This window comes from Scyliorhinus canicula, chromosome 10 (genome assembly GCF_902713615.1).
Source record: "Scyliorhinus canicula chromosome 10, sScyCan1.1, whole genome shotgun sequence".
In the NCBI taxonomy this organism is placed as follows: Eukaryota; Metazoa; Chordata; class Chondrichthyes; order Carcharhiniformes; family Scyliorhinidae; genus Scyliorhinus; species Scyliorhinus canicula.
The window spans coordinates 17,820,210-17,848,135 of record NC_052155.1 but is presented as its reverse complement, the minus strand read 5'-3'; the positions used below and the strand labels follow the sequence as shown (position 1 = coordinate 17,848,135).

Sequence of the window (27,926 nt, the reverse complement as noted above, 5' to 3'; positions counted from 1 at the left end):
GTTAGTGCTCTTTGGGGGGGTTTAAACTAATTCAGCAGGGGCATGGGAAACTGGATTGTAGTTTTGGGGTACGGGAGATTGAGAGTATAGAGGTCAGGAGCACAGATTTGACATCGCAGGAGGGTGCCAGTGTTCAGGTAGGTGGTTTGAAGTGTGTCTACTTCAATGCCAGGAGTATACGAAATAAGGTAGGGGAACTGGCAGCATGGGTTGGTACCTGGGACTTCGATGTTGTGGCCATTTCAGAGACATGGATAGAGCAGGGACAGGAATGGTTGTTGCAGGTTCCGGGGTTTAGGTGTTTTAGTAAGCTCAGAGAAGGGGGCAAAAGAGGGGGAGGTGTGGCGCTGCTAGTCAAGGACAGTATTACGGTGGCGGAAAGGATGCTAGATGGGGACTCTTCTTCTGAGGTAGTATGGGCTGAGGTTAGAAACAGGAAAGGAGAGGTCACCCTGTTGGGAGTTTTCTATAGGCCACCTAATAGTTCTCGGGATGTAGAGGAAAGGATGGCGAAGATGATTCTGGAAAAGAGCGAAAGTAACAGGGTAGTTGTTATGGGAGACTTTAACTTTCCAAATATTGACTGGAAAAGATATAGTTCGAGTACATTAGATGGGTCGTTCTTTGTACAATGTGTGCAGGAGGGTTTCCTGACACAATATGTTGACAGGCCAACAAGAGGCGAGGCCACATTGGATTTGGTTTTGGGTAATGAACCAGGCCAGGTGTTAGATCTGGAGGTAGGTGAGCACTTTGGAAACAGTGACCACAATTCGGTGACCTTTATGTTAGTGATGGAAAGGGATAAGTATACCCCGCAGGGCAAGAGTTATAGCTGGGGGAAGGGCAATTATGATGCCATTAGACATGACTTAGGATGTGTAGGTTGGAGAAGTAGGCTGTAAGGGTTGGGCACACTGGATATGTGGAGCTTGTTCAAGGAACAGCTATTGCATGTTCTTGATAAGTACGTACCAGTCAGGCAGGGAGGAAGGGGTCGAGCGAGGGAACCGTGGTTTACCAAAGAAGTGGAATCTCTTGTTAAGAGGAAGAAGGAGGCCTATGTGAAGATGAGGCGTGAAGTTTCAGTTGGGGCGCTTGATAGTTACAAGGAAGCGAGGAAGGATCTAAAGCGAGAGCTAAGACGAGCAAGGAGGGGACATGAGAAGTCTTTGGCAGGTAGGATCAAGGAAAACCCAAAAGCTTTCTATAGGTATGTCAGGAATAAAGAATGACTAGGGTAAGAGTAGGGCCAGTCAAGGACAGTGGTGGGAAGTTGTGTGTGGAGGCTGAGGAGATAAGCGAGATACTAAATGAATACTTTTCGTCAGTATTCACTCAGGAAAAAGATAATATTGTGGAGGAGAATGCTGAGACCAAGGCTATTAGAATAGATGGTATTGAGGTGCGTAGGGAAGAAGTGTTGGCAATTCTGGACAAGGTGAAAATAGATAAGTCCCCGGGGCCTGATGGGATTTATCCTAGGATTCTCTGGGAAGCCAGGGAAGAGATTGCTGAGCCTTTGGCTTTGATTTTTAGGTCATCATTGGCTACAGGAATAATGCCAGAGGACTGGAGGATAGCAAATGTGGTCCCTTTGTTCAAGAAGGGGAGTAGGGATAACCCCGGTAACTATAGGCCGGTGAGCCTAATGTCTGTGGTGGGTAAAGTCTTGGAGAGGATTATAAAAGATACGATTTATAATCATCTAGATAGGAATAATATGATTAGGGATAGTCAGCATGGTTTTGTGAAGGGTAGGTCATGCCTCACAAACCTTATCGAGTTCTTTGAGAAGGTGACTGAACAGGTAGACGAGGGTAGAGCAGTTGATGGGTATATGGATTTCAGTAAAGCGTTTGATAAGGTTCCCCACGGTCGGCTATTGCAGAAAATACGGAGGCTGGGGATTGAGGGTGATTTAGAGATGTGGATCAGAAATTGGCTAGTTGAAAGAAGACAGAGAGTGGTAGTTGATGGGAAATGTTCAGAATGGAGTTCAGTTACGAGTGGCGTACCACAAGGATCTGTTCTGGGGCCGTTGCTGTTTGTCATTTTTATAAATGACCTAGGGGAGGGCGCAGAAGGATGGGTGAGTAAATTTGCAGACGACACTAAAGTCGGTGGAGTTGTAGACAGTGCGGAAGGATGTTGCAGGTTACAGAGGGACATAGATAAGCTGCAGAGCTGGGCTGAGAGGTGGCAAATGGAGTTTAATGTGGAGAAGTGTGAGGTGATTCACTTTGGAAAGAATAACAGGAATGCGGAATATTTGGCTAATGGTAAAATTCTTGGTAGTGTGGATGAGCAGAGGGATCTCGGTGTCCATGTACATAGATCCCTGAAAGTTGCCACCCAGGTTGATAGGGTTGTGAAGAAGGCCTATGGTGTGTTGGCCTTTATTGGTAGAGGGATTGAGTTCCGGAGCCATGAGGTCATGTTGCAGTTGTACAAAACTCTAGTACGGCCGCATTTGGAGTATTGCGTACAGTTCTGGTCGCCTCATTATAGGAAGGACGTGGAAGCTTTGGAACGGGTGCAGAGGAGATTTACCAGGATGTTGCCTGGTATGGAGGGAAAATCTTATGAGGAAAGGCTGATGGACTTGAGGTTGTTTTCGTTAGAGAGAAGAAGGTTAAGAGGTGACTTAATAGAGGCATACAAAATGATCAGAGGGTTAGATAGGGTGGACAGCGAGAGCCTTCTCCCGCGGATGGAGGTGGCTAGCACGAGGGGACATAGCCTTAAATTGAGCGGTAATAGATATAGGACAGAGGTCAGAGGTGGGTTTTTTACGCAAAGAGTGGTGAGGCCGTGGAATGCCCTACCTGCAACAGTAGTGAACTCGTCAACATTGAGGGCATTTAAAAGTTTATTGGATAAGCATATGGATGATAAGGGCATAGTGTAGGTTAGATGGCCTTTAGTTTTTTTCCATGTCGGTGCAACATCGAGGGCCGAAGGGCCTGTACTGCGCTGTATCATTCTATGTTCTATGTTCTAATGTGGGTCGTATCGACCAATATCGCTTTTAAATGCAGAGGCTAAATTAGTTGTGAAGGTGTTGGCGCTGCGATTGGAGCTCTGCCTCCCAGAGGTGATTGCGGGAGACCAGACAGACCTCATTAAGGGTCAACAATTGTTGGCCAATATAGGTCGGCTGTTAAATATCGATCTTTCCCCTCTCCTGAGCCCAAGCCAGAAGTGATTGTATCCGTGGATGCTGAAAAAGTGTTTGGTAGGGTAGAGTGGAGATATCTTTTTGAGATTCTTGGGAGGTTTGGTTTGGGGAAAGAGTTCATTTCTTGGGTTCAGTTACTGTATAGGGCACCTCCGTGGCTAGGATCTGCAATAATGCCTTGAGCTCGGGGTATTTCTCTTATATTCGCTTTGGCGAATGAAGCATTGGCCCTAACGTTGAGATTTTCTGAAGGGGACAAATCAGGGAGGGAGGGAGCATAGGGTGTCCTTGTACACAGATGATTTTATCCTTTATGTATGGACCTAGTCTCCACTATGGATGAGATATTGAAGCTACTTTGGCGTTTTGGTTCCTTCTCCGTGTATATATTGAATCTGGATTAAAATCCAATACTTCCTGGTTAATCCCCTGGGGAAGGGTGCCAATCTGGGAATGTTACCCTTTCATCTTGCCAGATCTGGCTTTTGTGATCTGGGTATCCGGGTTGCCCAAAATTGGGCCTAATTCATACATTTAATTCTGCTAGTCTGGTGAATAGGTCAAATCTTACTTGCAAAAGTGGGATAAGCTCGCCCTGTCCTTCGCGGACAGGGTTCAGATTATCAAAAAGAATATCCTCCCCAGGTTATTATTTATTTTTCAGTGTCTCCCAATTTTTATCCCTAAATCCTTTTTTGTCAGAGTTAACAAATTAGTGTCCTCGTTTATTTGTGTGGGTAAGACCCCAAGGATCTGTAGGGCGTTTCTCCAGAGGGATAGACAGTCAGCTGGGAGAAAAACGAGTACTCCCTGGCCCTTGGCCTCGCAAACCTCCAAGGGTCCACCCCCCCCCCCCCCCCCCCCCCCCCCCCCCCCCTTCTGGTCCATAAATCCCCTCAGCACCTTGGCCGCCGCCGGCCTCCTACCCGTCCGGGACTTGGATCGATCCAATGGGGGATCCAGCACAGTGTTAAAGTCTCCCCCCATGATCAGGCCCCCCACCTCCAGGTCCGGAATGCGGCCCAACATACGCCGCATGAACCCCGCATCGTCCCAATTTGGGGCATAAACATTCAGCAACACTACCCGCTCCCCCTGCAGCTTGCCACTCACCATCACGTACCTCCCGCCACTGTCAGCCACCACCTTCAACGCCTCAAACGACACCTTCTTCCCCACCAGGTTCGCCACCCCCTTACTCTTCTCGTCCAGCCCTGAGTGGAATACCTGGCCCACCCACCCCTTTCTCAGCCGGACCTGGTCCACCACTCTCAGGTGTGTCTCCTGGAGCATGGCCACATCCGCCTTCAGTCCCTTCAGGTGCGCAACTACTCGGGCCCTTTTGACTGGCCCATTCAGCCCCCTCACATTCCAGGTTATCAGCCGGATCCGAGGGCTCCCTGCCCCCTTCCCCTGCCGATTAGCCATACCCCATCCCTTGCCCACCCCTGGCCAGCGTTCCACGCTCTGCCAGTTTCCCACGGCGGCACCTCCCCCCCTCCAGCACCCCCTGCGTCCTCCAGCTCCTTCCTGACCGTTTCAGCAGAAACCCGGTAACCCCCCCCCCCCCAGGCTAGGACCCCTCCTAGCCACGCCCCCACTCTACAGCACTCCCGTGAGCCAGCTATCTTCTGCTGACCCCGGCGGCTCCCGCCCTACTTTCGGCTCCTCCCAACGTGGGACTGCCCCTCCTCCATAGTGCCCATCAACCAGTCCACCCTCCCCGCTCCTGCGCGGGAAAAGAAAACCCCGTCCCCTCCCTCTCCCAGCGCGGGGACCCCGCAAAAAGCCCGCGCTTTCGCCCTGCCGGGCCCCGCCTCCTCCAGGGCCACTCCCATTGTCAGTCCCCACCAGCTCCCCAAACATCCCGTTTACCCCTCAGTCCAAACCCGTCCACCCAACTCCTGCTAGAAAACCCATAAAGAAAACACCCGTACGGCATCACCCCACCCACCCTACGGCCACCCCACATCATACCCTAAACCCCGCAAATACACATACAGTATAATAAATACAGTATTCTACAGCATCCCCCATCCAGGGGACCCTCAGTTTGTGTCCAGTTTCTCGGCTTGCACGAAGGCCTACGCCTCCTTCGGGGACTCAAAATAATGGTGCCGATCCTTGTAGGTGACCCACAGACGCGCCGGCTGCAGCATTCCAAACTTCACCTTCCGTCTGTGGAGCACCGCCTTCGTCCGGTTAAACCCGGCCCTCCGCCTCGCCACCTCCGCACTCCAGTCCTGGAAGATCCGCACCTCCGTGTTCTCCCATTTGCTGCTCCGCTCCTTCTTGGCCCACCGGAGCACACACTCACGATCCACGAACCGGTGGAACCTCACCAACACCGCCCGCGGCGGCTCGTTCGGCTTGGGCCTCCTCGCCAGAATTCTGTGGGCCTCCTCCAACTCCAGGGGCCCCTGGAAGGACCCAGCCCCCATCAGCGTGTTCAGCATCATCACCACATAGGCCGCTAGGTCCGACCCCTCCAGCCCCTCCGTGAGGCCCAGGATCCGTAAATTCTTCCTCCTCGACCGGTTGTCCAACTCCTCGAACCGCTCCTGCCATCTTTTATGGAGCGCCTCGTGCACCTCCACCTTCCCTACCACGGCCACGACCTCGTCCTCCCTCTCGGCGGCCTGCTGCTGCAGCTCCCGGATCGCAGCCCCCTGGGCTGTCTGGGTCTCCATCAGTTCCCTGTTGGTTACCTTGATGGACTCCAGCAGCTCCACTTTCAGATCCTGGAAGCAGCGCAGCAGAGTCGTCTGCTGCTCCTGGACCCACTTCTTCAGTTCTTCAAAACTTTCGCCGGCCGCCATTTTGTCCTTCGGGTCCCGAATTTTTCCAAGAGTTTTTCCTCCCAATTCTCCCCCTGCTCCGCTCCTGGTCTGCACCATGGAACCTCTGGGGCGACTCCTGGCCTCTTCCTCCGTCGGGATTTGCCTCTTAAGCTCCGTTTGGGGCCTTTAAAAAAGCCCCGAAGTCCGTTTTTTTCGGGAGCCTCCGAACGTGCGGCTCAGCTGGTCATTGCTGCTACCGGAAGTCGACCCAATTGGTTATTTCATAAGACCACAAGACGCAGGAGCAGAATTAGGCCACTCGGTCCATTGAATCTGCTCCGCCATTCAATCGTGGCTGATATTTTTCTCATCCTCATTCTCCTGCCTTCTCCCCATAACCCCTGATCCCCTTATTAATCAAAAACCTATCTATCTCTGTCTTAAAGACACTCAGTGATTGTCCTCCTCTGCAGCACAGAGTTCCACGGATTCACCACCCTCTGGCTGAAGAAATTCCTCCTCATCTCTGTTTTAAAGGATCGCCCCTTTAGTCTGACATTGTGTCCTCTGCTTCTAGTTTTTCCTACAAGTGGAAACATCCTCTTCACGTCCACACTATTCAGGCCACGCAGTATCCTGTAAGTTTCAATAAGAACCCCCCTCATCCTTCTAAACTCCAACGAGTACAGACCCAGAGTCCTCAATTGTTCCTCATACAACAAACTCTTAATTCCAGGGATCATTCTTGTGAACCTCCTCTGGACCCTTTCCAAGGCCAGCACATCCTTCCTTAGATACGGGGCCCAAAACTGCTTAAAATACTCCAAATGGGGTCTGACCAGAGCCTTATACAGTCTCAGAGGTACATCCCTAGTCTTGGATTCTAGCCCTCTCGACATGAATGCTAACATTGCATTTACCTTCCTAACTGCTGACAGGACCTGCACGTTAACCTTAAGAGAATCATGAACAAGGACTCCCAAGTCCCTTTGTGCTTCTGATTTCGTAAGCATTTCCCCATTTAGAAAATAGTCTATGCCTCCATTCCTCCTTCCAAAGTTCATAAACCTCAAACATCTCCACAGTGTATGCCATCTGCCACTTCTTTGCCCACTGTCCTAGCCTATCCAAGTCCTTCCTGCAGCCCCCCTGTTTCCTCAATACTACCTGTCCCTCTACAGATCTTTGTATCATTACTGGTCTGCCAATAATGAGAAAATGCTGGGGTGGCTCAGAGATCCAAATGCCATATGGGGGCTAGTTTGAGTGCCTCAGTAGCTGCCTCGCTTCCATTCTCTCATGCAAGATTTTCTTAAAATCTGGTGGTGTTGTCCACCCTGTGGATCTGGAAGCAATTCAGACAACATTGTAAATTTAATTCCATATCATTGTAGGCACCTATCTGTGGTAATCATCTCTTTGTGCTGGCAAGGTTAGACTCGATGTTTAGGTCATGGGAGGGGAAGTGTCTGGAAAGTTTTGGGGACTTATTCGGGGATTATTAGTCTTTCCCAACATACCTGGTGCGTGATTTTGAAAAGTAATTTTCAGTCATTTCAGATTGGGTTGCACAATCAGAATTGGCTTGATACAGATGCTTATTTTGTTTTTAGGAGGAATCCATTTTCAGCTGTAGTAATCAAACTACACCAAATTTTAAAAATATATTGAGGAATATATACCCCCAATTCTGAGTGTGCTTTGCACGAGAATGGCCATTTCCTCCCAAAGCAGAAACACTTACACTAAATGTAAACGATTGTAACTGGAGACAGAAATAAAACTGTGAATATGTGGACAGCATCAAATTGGTAGATTGGTTCAAATAACAGGCAAGACAGCTGGATGAAATAGGGAAGATGGACTGATGAGTGGAAAATGGCATTTGCACACAAGGTACTAACTTAAAGAAAAGGAAAAAGTCCAAACATGTGCAGGTGAGGTGGATTGGCCATGATATTAGCCCCTTAGTGACCAGGAACATGCAGGTTAGGTGGGATTACGGAGATAGGGTGGGCCTAGGTCGGGCACTCTTTTAGAAGGTCAGTGCAGACTTGATGGGCCAAATGGCACTGTAAGGATTCTATGGTTCTATTCTGTGGAGATGAACAGAGCAAGGTGAAACAAAATGGTTGTAAGCTGTAAGACACAGATTGGGAAAGGAATCAAAGGTTTCAGAACCAATGGCCCAGTGTAAGCAGCAATAAAGACAGTAACTGTGAGAATGGACAGGCTGTAAAAAGCAAAAAGTATAAAAAAACAAGAGTTATTATTTCAGCTAACAGGAAACATTTTTGCAAATACGTTAAGAGAAGGGGAGTGGCAAAGGGGAACGGGGGCCCCTGAAAGACAGATGGATGCGGACAAAATTGCAATGAGGAACTAGAACACTGTTCAATGAACACTTGGTATCTATTTTCAGAATGGCGGAAGGGAAGTTGTGTGGATGGAAGAAGGAAGTTATAAAGGGAAATAGTGAGTGGGCCAAACTGCAGCAGATGGGGTGGAAAGAGAAGTTTGAGGTGATGTAACTTAGGTGTGAGAAAGGTCAACTGCAATACTTTCTTCATGGTGAGTGACTAGAAGGAAATGCGTTCAACTGCTCGAATACACTATACACTACTCACTGAAAGCTAGTGTACAGGTACAAAGAGTAACCAAGATGACGAAATGTTGATTTTCTCTCAACGTGTCTGGAAAATTGAGCATGTGATGCTTCAATGGAATGAAGTCGTAGTTAAACCCCATCGGGAAAATTTTCTTTTCTTCTAACTCAAAAAATACTTTCGCTTTTCTTTTTGCAAACCGTCTAAAGTCTTCAAATCCTTGATGTGAACTGGTGGCTATAATTATACTCAGCATTCTTGGGGTGGTATTTTCCAGCTCTTCCCACCGGCAGGATCTAACAGCCCTGTCGAAGGCACCCCCCCGCGGTGGGTTCCCCTGCAACAGGATGAGCGGGTCATTGGTGATCTTGCTAGTGGCCAATGGTGCGGCTCCTCCGCTTCCAGAAAACATGCTGCGGGAAAGCTGGGAATATCATCCCAGGTGTGACCGTTCCGACATTCAGTGCAAACATCACCTCGGATTTGCGCTCTTTTCCTCTACCTTAAGTCACAGATTTGATTGGCTTTTGTGGGAACATAACAACAGGAACAGGCTGTCCATCCCCTCGAGACTGCTCTGTCATTCAATTTGATCATCGCCGTTATATACTCAACAACTTTAGCTGTCTTTGTTTCATTTTTCTTTATATCCTCAGCGATAAAAAAAATCTATCAATCCCCATCTTAAATTTAAAATCCATTGGCTTTGGGGGATCCTCCAACATCCAATTCACGTCTTGTTTGTAACTCTGCTTCATCATCAGCGGCTAACTATCCAGCCACTGTGCTCTGCCCTCTACAATTCCCTCTTTCAGCACTCCACTTTGCCACCTCCCTCTCTGCCTTCAATGCCTCCATCAGTTCCTCTTCCTCATCCAAGCTTTTTGTCCTTGCGAACCTTCTTCCCTTCCTTCTTAGCCCTGCCCATCTGATGGCCTGTCACTATCTACTGCCTTGTATGTTACGTTGATATGTAGCAAATTCTACAGCAATGTAAAATTGTGAAATCTCCATGAACTGACTGAGAAAACAGAAAAATCTCAGCAGATCAGGCAGCATATGCTGAGGGAGAGAGAGAGACAGAGAGTGTTAATGGCCTGGATTTTACTTGGCCCCGTGGAGCATGCTGGGAGGAGGTGAGGGGGAGTAAAATTGGGTGGAATGCTGGAGTGTGCCACGCCCATCGCATGATGCTTGTTTGGAGAGCCGGTGCAGACATGATGGGCCAAATGGCCGCATTCTGGGCCGTAACAATTCTGTGATTCCCTCCACTGTTGGCACTTTACCAGTGGTGGAAGGCATTCACATCTTTAGGTCAACTGAGGTCCTTTAATGGTCACTTAAGATCATAAGACACAGGAGCAGAATTAGGTCATTTGGTTCATCGTGTCTGTTCCACCATTCAGTCATGGCTGATATGTTTCGCATCACCATTCTCCTGCCTTCTTCCCATAACACCAGGTCCGCTTATTAATCAAGAACCTAAGGACCTCTATATGATACCGTTTCCATTTCACCAGCAGGTGGGCACACCACCACTTGGGAAGACCACCAGGTAGAAATGGCCACCTCTGCAGAAAGGCCCTGAGAGCCTGCAAAGAGGCCCTCACGGCCTCTTTGTGAACCTGCAGAGGATGGGGCCTCTTGACTGAGCCCAGAGGGTCCTTCGCTGGTTGTAAAGGTCATTCTTGCTGAAAGACGTTCGCCTCTTGTGGCCTGCCTAATTAGCATCAGCGAGCCTAGCCTGATTTACCTTAATTTTGGGAACCTCCTCCATCTTTGTTGATCAAGGCTGGAGGCAGTACCATCAACGGTCATCACACCCAGTGGCACTGTTGGGACTGGCAGCAGCTCTTAGGGGAGAGCAGGACTAACTCTCCCCAAAGGATCGGAAGGTCCGACAGCAGACACTTAATTGCCAGAGAAATGCAAAATAGAGTCAAGGCTTCAAGAACCGGCTGGGGCCAATGCTGCTGCGTAAAATCTGTTTCAGGCCAATAACCTTTCATTGGGACTCATTATTTCTCTCTCTCTCTCCGCCTTACCTGCTGAGTGTTTTCAACACCTCCGATTTTTATTTTAGACTTCTGGCATCTGCAGTATTTTATTTTTGACTTAATTGACCACGTAACTCTGAGCTGAAATGTTTCCTTTTGTACTTGGTGGAGGTGGTGGGGTGTTTCGTACCTGACTAGACTCTTGTGTTGACCATCATGTCGACGGCGACTGCTTGATGGCTTCTCTGGCTTCAATACTTTCCCCTCTTTTGGCAAGGTTGATGGTCCCAAAGAAAAAATTGGAAGATTGCTGTATGGTTTGGAGGGTAGGCGCATCTAAATCACAAAAATAAATAATCAATTTTTTATTGTTTATAAAAGAAGTTTTGGCAGATGACAAAAGGTGAATTCATTCACATACAAATATCAACAATTTGAACGCACCTTTTTACAACACTGTGAACACACCGGTCTGTGGAAAGATAATCGAATATTAAAACCGGTTAAGTCATCAAACTAGTTTATTTGCTAACTGATGTGTTACTGGACCTACGAACTGCATGATGATGGATCTACCTACTGTCTGAGGCATTTTAATGCTGTGGCACATCACCAGCTAAAATGTCCATCTTATATCAATAAAGAAACCAAAACCAGTGTGAATTAAACTCAATTTCAAAGTCAAGAGTTAAAGAATTTGAAATATTCTCCGGACAGGCGCCGGAATGTGGCGACTAGGGGCTTTTCACAGTAACTTCATTGAAGCCTACTCGTGACAATAAGCGATTTTCATTTTCATTTCATTTATTTTGGGCAGCATTTCACAGTCACTGCACTGAATAATTATAAAAGCATCTGGTTAAGGTGCACTACTAAATGTAATGAAGGACCCTTACTGAGACAGACTTCACTTCTTTAATTCTTTCAATTGATCCCCTCATGGGCTAAATTGCCTGCTTGATTGTCGTAAGAAGTCTTACAACACCAGGTTAAAGTCCAACATGTTTGTTTCAAGCACTCGCTTTCGGAGCGCTGCTCCTTCCTCAGGTTCTTGTAAACTTCTCACCCATTCCAGCCCGTACCAGCCTCCCCGGACAGGCGCCGGAATGTGGCGACTAGGGGCTTTTCACAGTAACTTCATTGAAGCCTACTCGTGACAATAAGCGATTTTCATTCATTCTTCACCCTCGAAGAATGTGAGGAGGTAACTGGGGCGGCTGGATGAACAATGGTCAAAGATGTGTGTGTGTGACAAACCTTTTACAGAATTGGCAGGTGTACGACCAGGTAAATATTGAGAATCTCTTTGTCCGGCAGCAGAAACACAACTGCAGAGAGAGCAAAAAAAAATCACATTCAGATAGAAATACCACGTCATTAAAACAACCGCCAATACTGTGACTAGATATATTTTGTTGAAAAAAAATCTTCATTTCAAAATGTTACCAACCCACTGAATGTCCATTGGCTTAGGAATTCAGGAACCCAGCATCAATTTCTAGACTGCTGAACAGCTTCTTAAGCATCCTTAAAGAAACTGGCAAGCAAGACCTGGAAGCTAAGAATCTCTGGATTTCGCCTGGTACCACACGCTAGTGAGTATCGGAAAAGGGGGACTGAGCAGGTGTGATTGTCTAACCAGATACCTCATGGAAGTGGCAATTGTTTGTCTGTGAGTACAGGCAGGTTTTGAGACTGTGGGCAGTATTGTGGTCGATTTCATTCTGTCTTCATCTACAGAGGTGGTCACTAGATAGTCACCAGGTCACACTATATGGCTGGTTTTTCATCCTTGTGACACAAATGTGGCATTCTAACTATCGTGCCCAAGTAAATCCAGTAAATGTTTGAGGACTGCTTGTATCGTCACAGCCCCAATTCAGCGTCTATACAGGTAGCCACAGCTCACACATATATAGTGGCTTCACAGGAGCATTATGGAATAACATTTGACATCAAGTACTTAGAGATATTAGGTAGGATGATGAAAAGCTTGAACCAAGGGACAGGTTTTAAGGTGTATGTTAAAGAAGTGGGGGGGGGGGGGAAAGAGAGAGAGATAGATAGATAGAGAGGGAGCGCGAGATGGAGAGGGAGCGCGAGGTGGAGAGGGAGCGCGAGATGGAGAGAGAGCGCGAGATGGAGAGGGAGCGCGACATGGAGAGAGCTCGAGATAGAGAGGGAGCGCGAGATGGAGAGGGAGCGCGAGATGGAGAGGGAGCGCGAGGTGGAGAGGGAGCGCGAGATGGAGAGAGAGCGCGAGATGGAGAGGGAGCGCGAGATGGAGAGGGAGCGCGAGGTGGAGAGGGAGCGCGAGATGGAGAGAGAGCGTGAGATGGAGAGGGAGCGCGAGATGGAGAGGGAGCACGAGATGGAGAGGGAGCGCGAGATGGAGAGGGAGCGCGAGATGGAGAGGGAGCGCGAGATGGAGAGGGAGCGCGAGATGGAGAGGGAGCGCGAGATGGAGAGGGAGCGCGAGATGGAGAGGGAGTGCGAGATGGAGAGGGAGCGCGAGATGGAGAGGGAGCACGAGATGGAGAGAGCACGAGATAGAGAGTGAAACAGAGAAAGAGCAAACGGGATAGAGAGAGTAAACGGGACAGAGAGAGCGGACGGGACAGAGAGAGCGGACGGGTCAGAGAGAGCGAACGGGTCAGAGAGAGCGAGACAGAGAGAGGGCGGTACAGAGAGGGGGCGGGACAGAGAGGGGGCGAGACAGAGAGAGGGCGAGACAGATAGAGGGCGAGACAGATAGAGGGCGAGACAGAGAGAGAGCGAGACAGAGAGAGAGCGAGACAGAGAGAGAGTGAGACAGAGAGAGAGCGAGACAGAGAGAGAGCGAGACTGAGAGAGAGCGAGACTGAGAGAGAGCGAGACTGAGAGAGAGCGTGACAGAGAGCGAGCGTGACAGAGAGCGAGCGTGACAGAGAGCGAACGTGACAGAGAGAGCGTGACAGAGAGAGCGTGACAGAGAGAGCGTGACAGAGAGAGCGTGACAGAGATAGAGCGAGTCAGAGAGAGAGCGAGTCAGAGAGAGCGAGACAGAGAGGGCGAGACAGAGAGGGCGAGACAGAGAGCGAGCGAGACAGAGAGAGGGCGAGACAGAGAGAGGGCGAGACAGAGAGAGGGCGAGACAGAGAGAGGGCGAGACAGAGAGAGAGCGAGACAGAGAGAGGGCGAGACAGAGAGAGGGCGAAACAGAGAGAGGGAGAGACAGAGAGAGGGTGAGACAGAGAGAGGGCGAGACAGAGAGAGGGTGAGACAGAGAGGGCGAGACAGAGAGAGGGTGAGACAGAGAGAGGGTGAGACAGAGAGAGCGAGACAGAGAGAGGGCGAGACAGAGAGAGGGCGAGACAGAGAGAGGGCGAGACAGAGAGAGGGCGAGACAGAGAGAGGGTGACAGAGAGGGAGCGAGACAGAGAGAGAGCGAGACAGAGAGAGGGAGAGACAGAGAGAGGGCGAGACAGAGAGAGAGCGAGACAGAGAGGGAGCGAGACAGAGAGGGAGCGAGACAGAGAGAGGGCGAGACAGAGAGAGAGCGAGACAGAGAGAGAGCGAACAGGAGAGAGCGAGACAGAGAGAGGGCGAGACAGAGAGAGGGCGAGACAGAGAGAGGGCGAGACTGAGAGAGGGCGAGACTGAGAGAGGGCGAGACAGAGAGAGAGCGAGACAGAGAGAGGGCGAGACAGAGAGAGGGCGAGACAGAGAGAGAGCGAGACAGAGAGGGAGCGAGACAGGGAGCGAGACAGAGAGGGAGCGAGACAGAGAGGGAGCGAGACAGAGAGAGAGCGAGAGAGAGAGCAAGACAGAGAGAGCAAGACAGAGAGAAAGAGCAAGACAGAGAGAGAGAGCAAGACAGAGAGAAAGCGAGGTAGAAAATGTAACAGAGAGAGCGTGACAAGAGAGAGAGCGAGACAGAGAGAGCGAGACAGAGAGAGCGCGAGACAGAGAGCGAGACAGAGAGAGAGCGAGACAGAGAGAGCAAGACGAGAGAGAGACAGAGAGCGAGAGAGACAGAGAGCGAGAGAGACAGAGAGCGAGAGAGAGAGCAAGGCAGAGAGAGAGCGAGATAGACAGAGAGCGAGACAGACAGAGAGCGAGACAGACAGAGAGCGAGACAGACAGAGAGCGAGACAGACAGAGAGCGAGACAGACAGAGAGCGAGACAGACAGAGAGCGAGATAGACAGAGCGAGACAGACAGAGAGCGAGACAGTGAGAGAGGGACACAGAGAGAGAGCGAGACAAGAGAGAGAGTGAGACAGAGAGAGAGAGAGACAGAGAGAGAGAGAGAGCGAGACAGAGGGCGAGACAGAGAGAGAGCGAGACAAGAGAGAGAGCGAGACAAGAGAGAGAGCGAGACAGAGAGAGAGAGAGAGACAGACAGAGAGAGGGCGAGACAGAGAGAGGGCGAGACACAGAGAGAGCGAGGCACAGAGAGCGAGACAGAGAGGGCGAGACAGTGAGAGAGCGAGGCAGAGAGAGAGCGAGACAGACAGAGGGAGAGACAGACAGAGGGCAAGACAGACAGAGGGCGAGACAGACAGAGAGCGAGACAGACAGAGAGCGAGACAGACAGAGAGCGAGACAGACAGAGAGCGAGACAGACAGAGAGCGAGACAGACAGAGAGCGAGACAGACAGAGAGCGAGACAGACAGAGAGCGAGACAGACAGAGAGCGAGACAGACAGAGAGCGAGACAGACAGAGAGCGAGACAGAAAGAGAGCGAGACAGAAAGAGAGCGAGACAGACGGAGAGCGAGACAGACAAAGAGCGAGACAGAGAGAGAGAGCGAGACAAGAGAGAGGGCGAGACAGAGAGAGGGTGAGACAAGAGAGAGAGCGAGACAGAGAGAGGGCGAGACAAGAGAGAGAGCGAGACAGAGAGAGAGAGAGACAGAGACAGAGAGAGGGCGAGACAGAGAGAGAGCGAGACAGAGAGAGAGAGAGACAGAGACAGAGAGAGGGCGAGACAGAGAGAGAGCGAGACAGAGAGAGACAGACAGAGGGCGCCATATTTCTAAGTGTGGCAGTGAGCGGGAACTGCCGCGGGCTTCCCAGCGCTCGGCCCAGGAGGCCAGCAACGCTATTCAATGTTAATTGGTCTACTCAACGAGGCCTCACGGGCTTCTCGCTGCAAATGAAAGCTCGCCAGCTGATTCGTTGGCACCAGGCTTGCCAGTCCCCTGTAACGAGGTCGAGCAGCACTGAAGCTTCACTTGCTCAGCCAATCCCAGTCAGCTCCGAACAATGGCGCCGAGGAGGCTGGCCCCAAGATTCGGACCTGGGGAGGCTGCTGGAAGCTGTGGAGGCCTGGGGGGATGTCCTGTTCCCCCGAGGATCCAGGAGGGTCAGCCATGGGGCAGCCAGTACTGCCCGAGACGAGGTGGTGGTGGCAGTGAGGGGGGTGAGCAGGAAGACTGGCCTCCAGAGCCGGAATAAAGTCAATGACCTACACTGGGCAGCACGAGTGAGTACACACCAATGCCAACCCCCAACCCTTCCCCCACCACAGGAGTGTCTACCCTCCTCCCCCTTCAACTATCCCAACCCTTCTTTCACCCCCTTCAAACCCCCCAACCTCACCTTCAAACTCCCCCTCCCACCACTGTGAACGACACATGTGGCTAAAGATGACCTCGCTGTGTCTCCTCAGGAAAAGCTCTCACACAACCGCGGGGAGAGGTCCCAGGCTGGCAGTGGTGTGCCAGTCATCAGGATCCTCACCACCTTAGACGAGCGGGTCCTGGAGATGACCGGTGTGGCCAAGGACAGGGTGGTCACCAACGCGGAGGCTGGTGGATGCCGCAGAAGTCAGGAATCACCGGGCTCCATCCAGAGGACCTATCAAATGTGAGTAGTTATTGCCTTACTGACTGACCCATCTCTCCCACCGACCACATGTCCATTCTTCCGCAGGTCCTCCAGCCGATGGCGCCGGCCCATTCCGGGCGGCAACCTCTCCAGCCTCCCAGGAGACCACCTTGGAGGAGAGCTCTGTGGATAGTCGCGGCACAGCTGTCATCCCCACCCTCCACCAGCGGTGGGAAAGGTTAGTGGTCAGGCTTCTGGGGCACAATCTGGTGAGCACCACACAGCTGCTGATGCACATCAGGTGGAGGTAGGAACCTCCAGGCAAGGCAGCAGTCGGAGATCTGCTGGATTCCAGGAGCTGGCTCCCAGCCTGATGCTGAATCTCTGGAACATAGTTACCCGGAGCTGATAGCAACGTTTGGGAGTGGCTGGGACATTCAGAGGGAGATGCCAGCGACACTTCAGCAGATCCATACCCAGAGGCTACGGGCGCAGGAGATGTCGCCGGCAATGCGTGGCACCGAGGCCAACACTGCTGGGGTGGCGTCCGCAGTGAAGAGCCTGGTGCACGACGTCGGCACCATGAGTGACGGTGTCCAAGGTGTCACGCAGTCAGGGACAGCCATTGCTGAGGGTCACGCCTCGCTGGGGATGTGACCCAGTACCAGGCTGGCCATGATGAGGTTCTGTGGGACATGTCCCGTTCTCAGATGGGAATGGCCGAGGCTCTGCGGAGCTTGTCCCAGTCGCAGGCGGGCATTGCCGAGGTGCTGCAGAGCATGGCCCAGTTACTAAGGAGCATTGCCGAGGGCATCTGCATAATGGTGCGGACTATGGGGAGCTGCCAGGGCTGGCAGACCCAGATGGTGCAGGGGAGCCAGGTTTGTACCAGCTGCCCCTCCATCCTAAGGTGAACCCCTATCCCTATGGGCACTGACCCGGAGGAGGGGGCCCCGAATGCCAACCCGAACCCATCCCGTGGAGTGGGGATGGTGGCCATCAGCTCCTCTGATGAGGCCGTGTCTCACAGCCAGCATTTGGGACAGGGCGGCACGGCCGCCAACAAGTGAGCCGGTGTTCTCTGGTCCAGAGCCCCCAGAGGGCACCCGCCGGGGCATCGAGGGCCATGGGATGAGACAAGCAGCTGGCTGCCTCCTCTTCAGATGTGTATCCTGGGGACACACCCAGACGTAGTGGTAGAGCTAGGAGGGCAAAGCACAACGAGGATCACAGGCCACCATGGGGAGAGGGTAGGGTAGGTAGGGGTGAGGGGGCAGCAGAGTGGGGAATTGTTGAATACAATAAACACCATTGTGCATAACCAGTAAGATGACCCTGTCACTTTCTTCCGCAATGCGGACCGACCCCAAACCCTTGGCCCATCTCTCCAGGCATTCTCCTCCTCCCTGTGGCACCCACCCACCCTCCGGCCGTGGACATGTCCCCGAAGCTGTGTCCCAACCCCTGGGTGTTCGGATGTTGGCTGTTGAGCATATGGTGTTGCCTCCCGCAGTGTTCAAGCACAGTGTCCAGGCATCAAGGTGTGATTGGGATGCTAGGCAATGCTTCCCACATGCTACATGGCCCGCCCACTCACAGGAATCCATTTGGGTTGTATGAAGTGCTCACTTAACCATGATTGCCAATTCCCTATTAGCGATAGCCTTTAGCCGCACAGCCAGAGGCCTCGGCGGTCGGTGGGGGTTATGGGTGGTCGGTGGGGCAGACGAGGGTTGCCCCAGGAACGGGTACACATGATCCGGAGGTTAGCATGGTGGTGCTGCCAGCGGTTGCCCCCCCCCCCAGTTGTCCTCCTAGTGCCTCCCGCCCCCGCCGACCCTCCCATGGCGGCCCAACCCGGAGGAGGGTCCCCCACCCGAGGACCACCCCCCACCACGAGCACTGGGGTGGCAAGTCCGGCACTCACGGGCTCTTTGCATGTGAGCAAGATGGCTACCCACCTCCTCAGCTCCCTTCAGAAGCCCTTCCTCCAGGTTCACATTTTTAAAAGGAGTACTAATCAGTGCCAGCGTGAACACTTGTTGGGGAGGCCAGGGAATGATGGGAGGGCATTGGATGTGGGGTGATTCTCGTTAATTGTATGGAAATAGGGCTTGTGCAATTCCACCAGAATGACATTGGATTTATTTCCCTGTTTTAACAGGCTCCCCTTTTATTCTATAACGCGGGCAAGGAGGGTTACATGGGGTCCCTGCTTTACCTAATATTTGACGGTGCATGCGAATGATCCCAGTTCACTGGTTTGTCCCACCTTCAGGCTGGGTTTCATTAAAACTGCTGTGTTTATACTTGGATCTAACGGCCCCCATAAACCTGCAGAAATGAATAGCCAAGGTGACACCTGGACCAACGAAACCGCTCCTCCCTCGGCCATTTCTATCACAATATATATCATCAGAACGGTATTTTGGTGGCATGAAATACTCCCGAGTCACTTTCTGTTGCAACATGTTGAAAAAGGGTGCAGATATCTGAGAGTGCTCGGGCACGGTGTGGAAACACTCAGATGCTCTGGGCAGTCGCAGGAGGCGTTTAGGGAACTGAAATATTTTTCATTTCTAAGTTTGCTGATGAGCATGTGGCAATGATACTAAATTCCCGTGATGAGGATTTCTTTTATTCAAGCATTGACCTTTTTTGGGGTTTCTGGTTATCTTAGAGGAAATGACTAACTTGAGTTTGGTGTCCAAAGTGGAAACATCTGGGCATCTCATTAGTAATCAGAAATGAAACTGCTTACTGTTTTATTCCTGATTTGCAACAGAAAGTGGGCTCAGGCAGTAGAATCACAGAAACTCGCCATTTACTTTCAAGCAAGAAAATACGCACTGGGTGCCAAGAGGGAGATTGATTATTTCACAACGAACAGCTTGGAGATCAGGGGATATCCCTGAAAATGACTTGGCCCCTAGCCTGGTATGCCTTGGGATCGCAAGCGCACATCTAAATATTTCTTAAATGTTATGCCAGTCTCTGCCTCCACCACCCTTTTAGGCAGTGAGTTCCAGACTCCCACCACCCTCTGGGTAAAAAAACCTTTCCTCACATCCCTTCTAAACCTCCTGCCCCTCACCTTATAACCCCCTGGTCATTGAACCCTCCACCAAGGGGAAAAGTTTGTTCCTGCCTACTCTATCTATGCCCATCATTTTATACATCTCAATCATGTCCCCCCTCGATCTCCTCTGCTCCAAGGAAAACATCCCCAGTCTATCCAATCTCTCTTCATAACTAAAACTCTCCAGCCCAGGCAACACACCAGTAAATCTCCTCTGCACCCTTCCCAGTGCTTTCACATCCCTCCTATATCGTGGATTCCAAACTGCACACAATACTCTAGCTGTGGCCTAACCAATGTTTTATACAGTTCCAACATAACCTCTCTGCTCTTAAACTCTATGCCTCGGCTAATAAAGGAGAGTATACCATATGCCTTCTTAACCACTTTATCCACCGGCCCTGCTACCTTAAGGAACCGGTGTACATGCACACCAAGACCCCCCTGATCCTCAGTGCTTCCTAGGGTCTTGCCGTTCATCGTGTATTCCCTTTGATGGGCTGAATAGCTTATTTTTGTGCTGTAGCCGTAATGTCCCTGTAACAGTGGTGGGAGCCCGGGCGGTGAGGTAACACCACCTTAGCATGTTTGCAGGACCCCAAGCTGCATTTTGAGCCTGTCTGACAACTAATTAGTTGCTGTCGGTGTACCAGTCCCTGTAAAAGGACAAAATCCCACCTCCATTCCCTCTCTAACAGCACAGTGGATGTACCCACACCGCATGGACTGCAGGGGTTCACAACAACGGCTTCTCAAGGGCAATTAGGGATGGGCAATTAATGACCCCCCACATCCTGTGATCGCGAGAATGGTGACACAACACCAAAATAAGGGGTTGGGGAGAATATAATGAAAGGGTTAATCAGGCTGTCCTGAAGTTTACTGAAGACTCATCTCAGGTTGTGCTTCAGACCTTTCAGAGAACCTAAAGGATGGGCCTGGAATTTCATCCTCAAGGTGGGTAGTGGGAATCGGGAAATTTCCTGTCTCAGAACCGTCCATCCCACCTCGGGAAGGGCTGGCTGCAAGAACTGGATTTTCATTGTGGGGGGACGGGTGGGAGATACTATCGAGCCAGATGACCTGGTGGCAGTCACTGGGGCTGGTGGGTGCGACGACAGGCTGTTTAAAAGGTCCCCTCAGTGCCTCATCCCAGTTAAAAGGAAAGCAGAAAGGATCTCACTTCTTGTAGAATCAGAATCCCTACAATGCAAAAGGAGGCCATTCGGCCCATCGAGTATACACCGACCCTCCGAAAGAGCACTCCATCTAGGCCCATCCCTCACCCCATCCCATAACCCAGTAACTCCACCTAACTTTTGAACACTAAGGGGCAAGTTAGCGTGGCCAATCCACCTAACCTGTACATCTTTGGACGGTGGGAGGAAACCGGAGCACCCGGAGGAAACCTATGCAGACACGGGGAGAATCTGCAAACTCCACACAGTTACAAGGCCATAATCAAAGCCGGGTCCCCGTCACTGTGAGGCAGCAGTCCTAACCACTGTGCCACCGTGCTACCTCACTCCCCATGTCCCACCCATTCCATTTCATTGCCCTCACTCCCCATGCCCCACCCATTCCATTTCATTGCCCTCACTCCCCATGCCCCACCCATTACATTTCATTGCCCTCACTCCCCATACCCCATTCATGCCCCACCCATGCCATTTCATGACCCCCATAAAACCTCCATGGCACCTCCAGGCCAAGCTATGACCTCACTTACCTTATTCCCCCCTCCCCATGCCAAGTTATGCTCACCCAAACTCCGATGACTTCTCATGCCCCAATGCCAACTAGATTTCCCCACCAACCCCCATAACCATTCATGCCCCCTATACCAAGCTGCGGCACGTCCATGCCCATTCATAGAATCATAGAATCGCGACAGTGCAGAAGGAGGCCATTCGGCCCATTGAGTCTGCACCGACCCTCTCAAAGAACACCCCACCTCGGCCCACAACCCACCCTCTCCCGGTTACCCAATGGTCAGACTACCTCAGGGGTGTTGTGACTTCCACAGATTCAGGGATTCCAGTCGAAAGGGAAAATGCGGGAAAAAAGGGAAATTTTCCTTTTCGTTTCAGATTCCACCATCCGCATTAATTTGCTTTTCTCCAGGGATTCCAGTCCACCCACAGAATTTCCCCAAGTCAGAAATCTGTATAAGCACTTAATTCTAATAAAGAAAATCCAGCAGACACATCACAGGACAAAGCAAGCCATGCAGCCCATCGTGTCTATGTCTGCTCTTTGCTCGAGCAAATGGCAGCTAATCCCACTGCTTTTCAATCTCACAATATCCCCGTATCCTTACCTGCTTCAAATATTTACCAATTTTGCTTCAAAAGGTGCCTCAACCATCTCTTCTGATAAAACAATCCATGCATCTACAACTAAGAATGAATCCTTGAGGTCTCCGGAGGTGATGGTCCAAAGGTGATAAAAGAAACCATTAATAGAAATGCTGGTTTCTTTTCCCACCTTTGCAGAGATTGTTTTATACCCATCCTCATCAAATCAATGAACACTACAGTGACAGTAGGATCTGTAAATAATGCTCTTTTAAAAAAATCATTAATTGACAACATTGTTCAGAACAATTCCTTTTTACAATAGCCCAATGAAAGGGTCAATCATCTGGACGCTTGAAAGTATCAATATCACTGGAGACCGGTTTCTTGCGTAAATACACATGTTTAAAATTTATTATTTCCTCACAAGTGGGCACCACTGGCAAGGCCGGCATTTGTTCCCCAACCCTAATTGCCCTTGAACTCAACGGCTCACTTGGCCATTTTAGAGGGCAGTAAAGAATCATGGGTAACGAGCTGTCAGTCTGGAGTCACATGTAAGACAGACCAGGTAAGGAGAGCAGATTTCCTGAGAAGACATTAGTGAAGCAGATGGGTTTTTAACCACAACGGTTTTGTGGTTATTATTAGAGAGGAGCTATTCTACCAGCTGCTATGGTAGGATTTGAACCATGTACCCAGAGCACTGACCTGAGCTTACCAGTCCACTGACATTCCCACTACTCAACCATCTCCCCTTTTTCACATCATGAAATTGACAGCATAGATCAAAGAGCCAGAGCTTCAATCAACCAATGCTTTCTCTGGAGCTCAGGCTAACAGATTTCTGGCTCACGGCCAAGCCTCATTATGTATGCTGAGAGCCCACATATCCTCGCAATGAAGCTGGCCACATCAGGGGGACATGATGCAAGCTAGCTATCCAACCCAGCCCACATGTTTAAATGGTGCTCCTGAAAATCATAGATTCCAGGAAAGAGGTCAGAAGTCCCGGAATCCCAGGGGAGGTTTTACTCAGGGAAAGGCGGAGGCTACAGGCGGAACTGGGGGCACTATCCACGAGCAGGGCCGTGGAACAGCTTAGGAAGGCGAGGGGAGTGGTGTACGAGTATGGGGAAAAGGCTAGCAGACTCAGGAAGAGGGAGGCGGCCAGGGAAATAGGTAGAGTGAGGGACGAGGGGGGGCGCAAAGTGGAGGATCCGGCAGAATTGAATAGGGTATTCCGGGACTTCTATCGTAAGCTGTATACTTCGGAGCCGCCGGAAGAACCGGAGGGGATGAAAAGGTTTCTGGACGGGTTAACATTCCCAACAGTTGGGGGGGGGGAAGTGGAAGAGCTGGGCGCCCCGATTAGAGTAGAGGAGGTATTGGGGGGCCTAAAGGCCATGCAGTCGGGGAAGTCCCCGGGGCCGGATGGATACCCAGTAGAGTTATATAGGAAGTTCTCTGAGCTGGTGGGCCCGGTCTTGGCGAGGGTTTTCAATGAGGCAAGGGACAGAGGGACCCTGCCGCCGACAATGTCACAAGCCACCATATCTCTGATATTGAAGCAGGGTAAAGACCCGGAGGTGTGCGGGTCCTACAGGCCAATCTCCCTGATTAATGTAGACGCCAAGCTCCTGGCAAAGGTACTGGCGGGGAGAATGGAGGACTGTGTACCGGAGGTGATTGGGGAGGATCAAACGGGGTTCGTGAAAGGTCAGCAGCTGGCGGCCAATCTGAGGAGATTGCTCAACGTGATAATGATGCCCCCGGCGGGTAGAGAGGTGGAGGTAGTGGTGGCAATGGACGCCGAGAAGGCCTTTGACCGGGTGGAGTGGGACTATCTATGGGAGGTGCTCGGACGGTTTGGGTTCGGGGAGGGATTGGTGGATTGGATCAAATTATTATATCAGGCCCCGAGGGCCAGCGTCAGGACCAACAGAGAAGTGTCGGAGTACTTTAGGTTGTACCGAGGGACCAGGCAGGGCTGCCCGCTCTCCCCGCTGCTGTTTGCGCTGGCCATAGAGCCGCTGGTGATGGCGCTGAGAGCCGCAGAGGGTTGGAAGGGGATGGTGAGGGGCGGGGTTGAACACAGGGTTTCTCTTTATGCAGACGACCTGCTCCTGTACGTGTCGGACCCAGTGGCCGGGATGGGAACTATACTGGGAATGCTGAGGGAGTTCGGCCAGTTCTCAGGATACAAATTAAATACGGTCAAGAGTGAAATGTTTGTGGTCCAGGCAAGGGGCCAGGAGAACAGATTGAGAGGGCTACCGTTTAGGCTGGTTGAGGAACATTTCCGGTATTTGGGAATCCAGGTGGCACGAGACTGGGGCAGGCTGCATAAGTTAAATTTGGCCAGGGTGGTGGAGCAAATGAAGGGAGAGTTTCGGAGATGGGATGCACTCCCGCTGTCGCTGGCAGGGAGGGTGCAGACTGTAAAGATGACAATCCTCCCTCGATTTTTGTTTATTTTTCAGTGCCTCCCGATCTTTATCCCACAGTCCTTCTTCAAAAGAGTTAACGGGCTGATCATGAGCTTTGTCTGGGCGGGAAAGTCTCCGCGGGTGAAGAAGGCGATGTTGGAGAGGAACCGCAGCGAGGGAGGGCTGGCTTTGCCGAGTCTGGTCAATTATTACTGGGCGGCCAACATCGCTATGATAAGGAAGTGGATGGTGGGTACGGGGTCTATTTGGGAGCGGGTGGAGGCGGCTTCGTGCAGGGGCTCCAGTTTGGAAGCCCTGGTCACGGCTCCTCTACCGCTGCCGCCGGCCAAGTACACCACCAGCCCGGTAGTGGTGGCGACCCTGCGGATATGGGGCCAGTGGAGGAGGCATGTGGGGGAGATGGGGGCGTCTGTCTGGGCGCCAATCTGCGACAACCATCGGTTTGCCCCCGGCAGTATGGATGGGGGGTTCCGAGTATGGCGGCGAGCAGGGGCGGGAAGGGTGGGTGATATGTTCCTGGAAGGGAGCTTCGCGAGTTTGAGGAGCTTGGAGGAGAAATTTGGGGTGGTAAGGGGAAATGATTTTAGATACCTACAGTTGCGGGACTTTGTTCGTAGACAGGTCCCATCTTTCCCGCGCCTCCCGCCAATGGGGATCCTAGACAGAATAGTCTCTGGGAGGGATGAAGGGGAGGGTAGAGTCTCGGGTATTTATAAGGTGCTCATGAGGGAGGAAGGGTCCCAGACAGAGGAACTGAAACTTAAATGGGAGAAGGAGATAGGCGGGGAAATGGAGGATGGGCTGTGGGCAGAGGCCCTGAGTAGGGTAAACTCGACCGCGACATGTGCTAGGCTCGGGCTGATCCAATTTAAGGTCGTTCACCGGGCCCATATGACGGTGGCTCGGATGAGCAAATTTTTCGGGATAGAGGACAAATGCGCTAGGTGCGCGGGAGGACCAGCGAACCATGTTCACATGTTCTGGGCATGCCCTGAGCTGAGGGGGTACTGGGAGGGATTTGCGGGGGTCATGTCCCAGGTGCTAAAAACAAGGGTGGTGATGAGCCCAGGGGTGGCAATTTTTGGGGTTTCGGAAGACCCGGGCGTCCAGGGGGAGAAAGAGGCCGATGTGCTGGCCTTTGCTTCCCTGATAGCCCGGCGACGAATATTATTGGCGTGGAGGGACTCAAAGCCCCCGAAGACTGAGTGGTGGCTTGCGGACATGTCGAGTTTCCTGGGGATGGAAAAAATCAAGTTCGCCTTGAGGGGTTCTGTGCAGGGGTTCACCCGGAGGTGGCAACCATTTATTGACTTCTTTGCGGGAGAGTGAGCGTCAGCAGGGGGGGGGGGGGCGGTTAGAGTAGAGTAGGAGGGAAAATATGGCGGGTAGTACCGGTGGGAGGGGAGCGGGCTTGTGCAATATGTTACGGTGGAAGTATTGAAAGTACGTGGATGTTTGCACATTTTTGCCTTTTTTGCTTCCTTTCTGATGATGTCTGTAACTGTTTATAAAGCCAAAAACTACCTCAATAAAATTGTTTATTAAAAAAAAAAAGAAGTCCCGGAATCACAGTGGCGCAGTGGTTGGCACTGCTGCCTCACGGCTCTGAGGACTTGGGTTCAATCCGGGCTGGGGTCACTGTCCATGTGGAGTTTGCACATTCTCGCCATGTCTGCGGGGGCCTCACCCCCACAACCCAAAAAAACATGTGTAGGGTAGGTGAATTGGCCACGCTAAATTGCACCTTAATTAGAAATAAAAAGAATTGGATACTCTAAATTTATATTAAAAAAAGGTCCCAGCCACTATTTTTAAAGAGCTCCTATATCACCCTGACCCGGTGAAAATCCAACCCAAAGAATATTTACCGCACACTGGCTCCATCTAGTCGCTGATGGCTCTCTGCAGAGCAATCTAGTCAGTTTCATTCCCTTGATCCACCCTATCGCTCCACAAGTTTATTTCCTTCAAGTGCACATCCAATTTCCTTTTTAAACCTTTCAATGCCTCTGCTCCCACCACCTTGCCGGCACTGAGTTCCAGGTCATTACCACTCGCTGCCTAAAAATGTTCTTCCTCACATGTCCTCCCCATCTCTTGCCAAAAAGCTTACATCTGTGCTGCTTAATTCTTCAAGGTTGAGTGATGGATGTCCGCATCCAACGCTCAACCTTGACCCACCAGTGAATTGAGCCTCAACCCATCTCTTGGCCTACTTGCAGTACCAGCCATGGCCACTGCTCCTGCTGGCACTGCCGGTGTGCAGAGCTGCTGGCCTCTGATCGGCTGGCAGCTTTGTGAGACAGGCCCTTCACCTGAGCCTCATACTAATTAAAGGGCCATTGTCTGAAAATTAAAGTTGGTGGGGCAGCTAAGCAGAGGTGAACATTCCATGCTGGGCTGTGGGGAGCCTGCTCTCAGCATACGGCCCAACACAAAGTCACCATGGGTGAGATTCTAACTTAGTCAAAACCAATCCGGTTACATGGTGTTACAATCAGGCCCTGAATAGTCCTACTCTGAAATGAATTGGAATCCCAGTCTTGGTGAACATTGCTTTTCTAGCTTGAGTGATTGCTTGTTTCAAGATGGCCATTGCCTGAACTATTCAGCGGCGCCATTGCTGGGGGAACTGTGATGATGTGAGCCCCTAAAATGGTGCAATTACTGACCAAAACTGATGAGCAAGGGGACCAAGTGAGATTGTTCTTCTTGCACCATCAAGATGCGATCAAAGAATGAGATTGCCTCGCAAGATGCAGTGAGTCAGGTATTTGTTTTCCACACAGAGGGTGGTGAGTGTTTGGAATGAGCTGCCAGAGGCAGTAGTAGAGGCGGGTACAATTCTGTCTTTTAAAAAACATTTAGAGTTATATGGGTAAGATGGGTATAGAATATGGGCCACATGCGGGCAATTGGGAATAGCTTAGTGATAAAAACTGGGCGGTATGGACAAGAACATAGAACATACAGTGCAGAAGGAGGCCATTCGGCCCATCGAGTCTGCACCGACCCACTTAAGCCCTCACTTCCACCCTATCCCTGTAACCCAATAACCCCTCCTAACCTTTTTGGTCACTCAGGGCAATTTATCATGGCCAATCCAACTAACCTGCACGTCTTTGGATTGTGGGAGGAAACCGGAGCACCCGGAGGAAACCCACGCAGACACGGGGAGAACGTGCAAACTCCGCACAGACAGTGACCCAGCGGGGAATCGAACCTGGGACCTTGGCGCTGTGAAGCCACAGTGCTATCCACTTGTGCTACCCTGCTGCCCCAAGCTGGGCTGAAGGGTCTGTTTCCATGCTGTAAACCTCTATGACTCCATGACTTTATTGGGAAATTAAGATTGATTGGTGGGGATTGGAGACGAGCAGTGATCTGCAGCAATCTCCCCGATTTAATGTTCTCCTTCTTTCCACATGCCGATAAGTAACAATTTGCTGCTGACCATTTTGGTGCTTCTCTAAACAGGAATGCTGTGAGCAGTCATGACCCAGAATTGGCATGAGCAAAAATCGGCTTTGGGCCTCAGATTTTCATAGACAAGGGACTATTTTGTGTGGGCGCAACAGTTCCCTAACCAATATGGTGTAAGGTGCATGCCATATTTGAACATTCAGTACCCGTTTCTCATCTTAAAACAGGCTCTGCGAAATCCAGTTTCAAGGTTGTGGTGGATTATTTGATTTAACCCCCCCCCCCCAGAGTTTGAAGAGG

At 51.1% G+C, this 27,926-nt stretch overlaps 1 protein-coding gene across 2 annotated transcripts in view; it reads right to left on the bottom strand.

Annotated features, from left to right (window-relative positions):
- LOC119972251 (protein spire homolog 1-like) overlaps positions 1-27,926 on the bottom strand; it is a 265,885-nt gene that overhangs the window by 5,669 nt on the left and 232,290 nt on the right. For both annotated transcript variants that reach the window (XM_038808654.1, XM_038808655.1), the window contains 3 exons: positions 11,822-11,892; positions 11,009-11,036; positions 10,755-10,900 (listed from right to left, as the gene is read on the bottom strand). In XM_038808654.1, the coding sequence (XP_038664582.1) occupies positions 10,755-10,900; positions 11,009-11,036; positions 11,822-11,892 (245 nt within the window). The remainder of the gene's footprint in view (positions 1-10,754; positions 10,901-11,008; positions 11,037-11,821; positions 11,893-27,926) is intronic.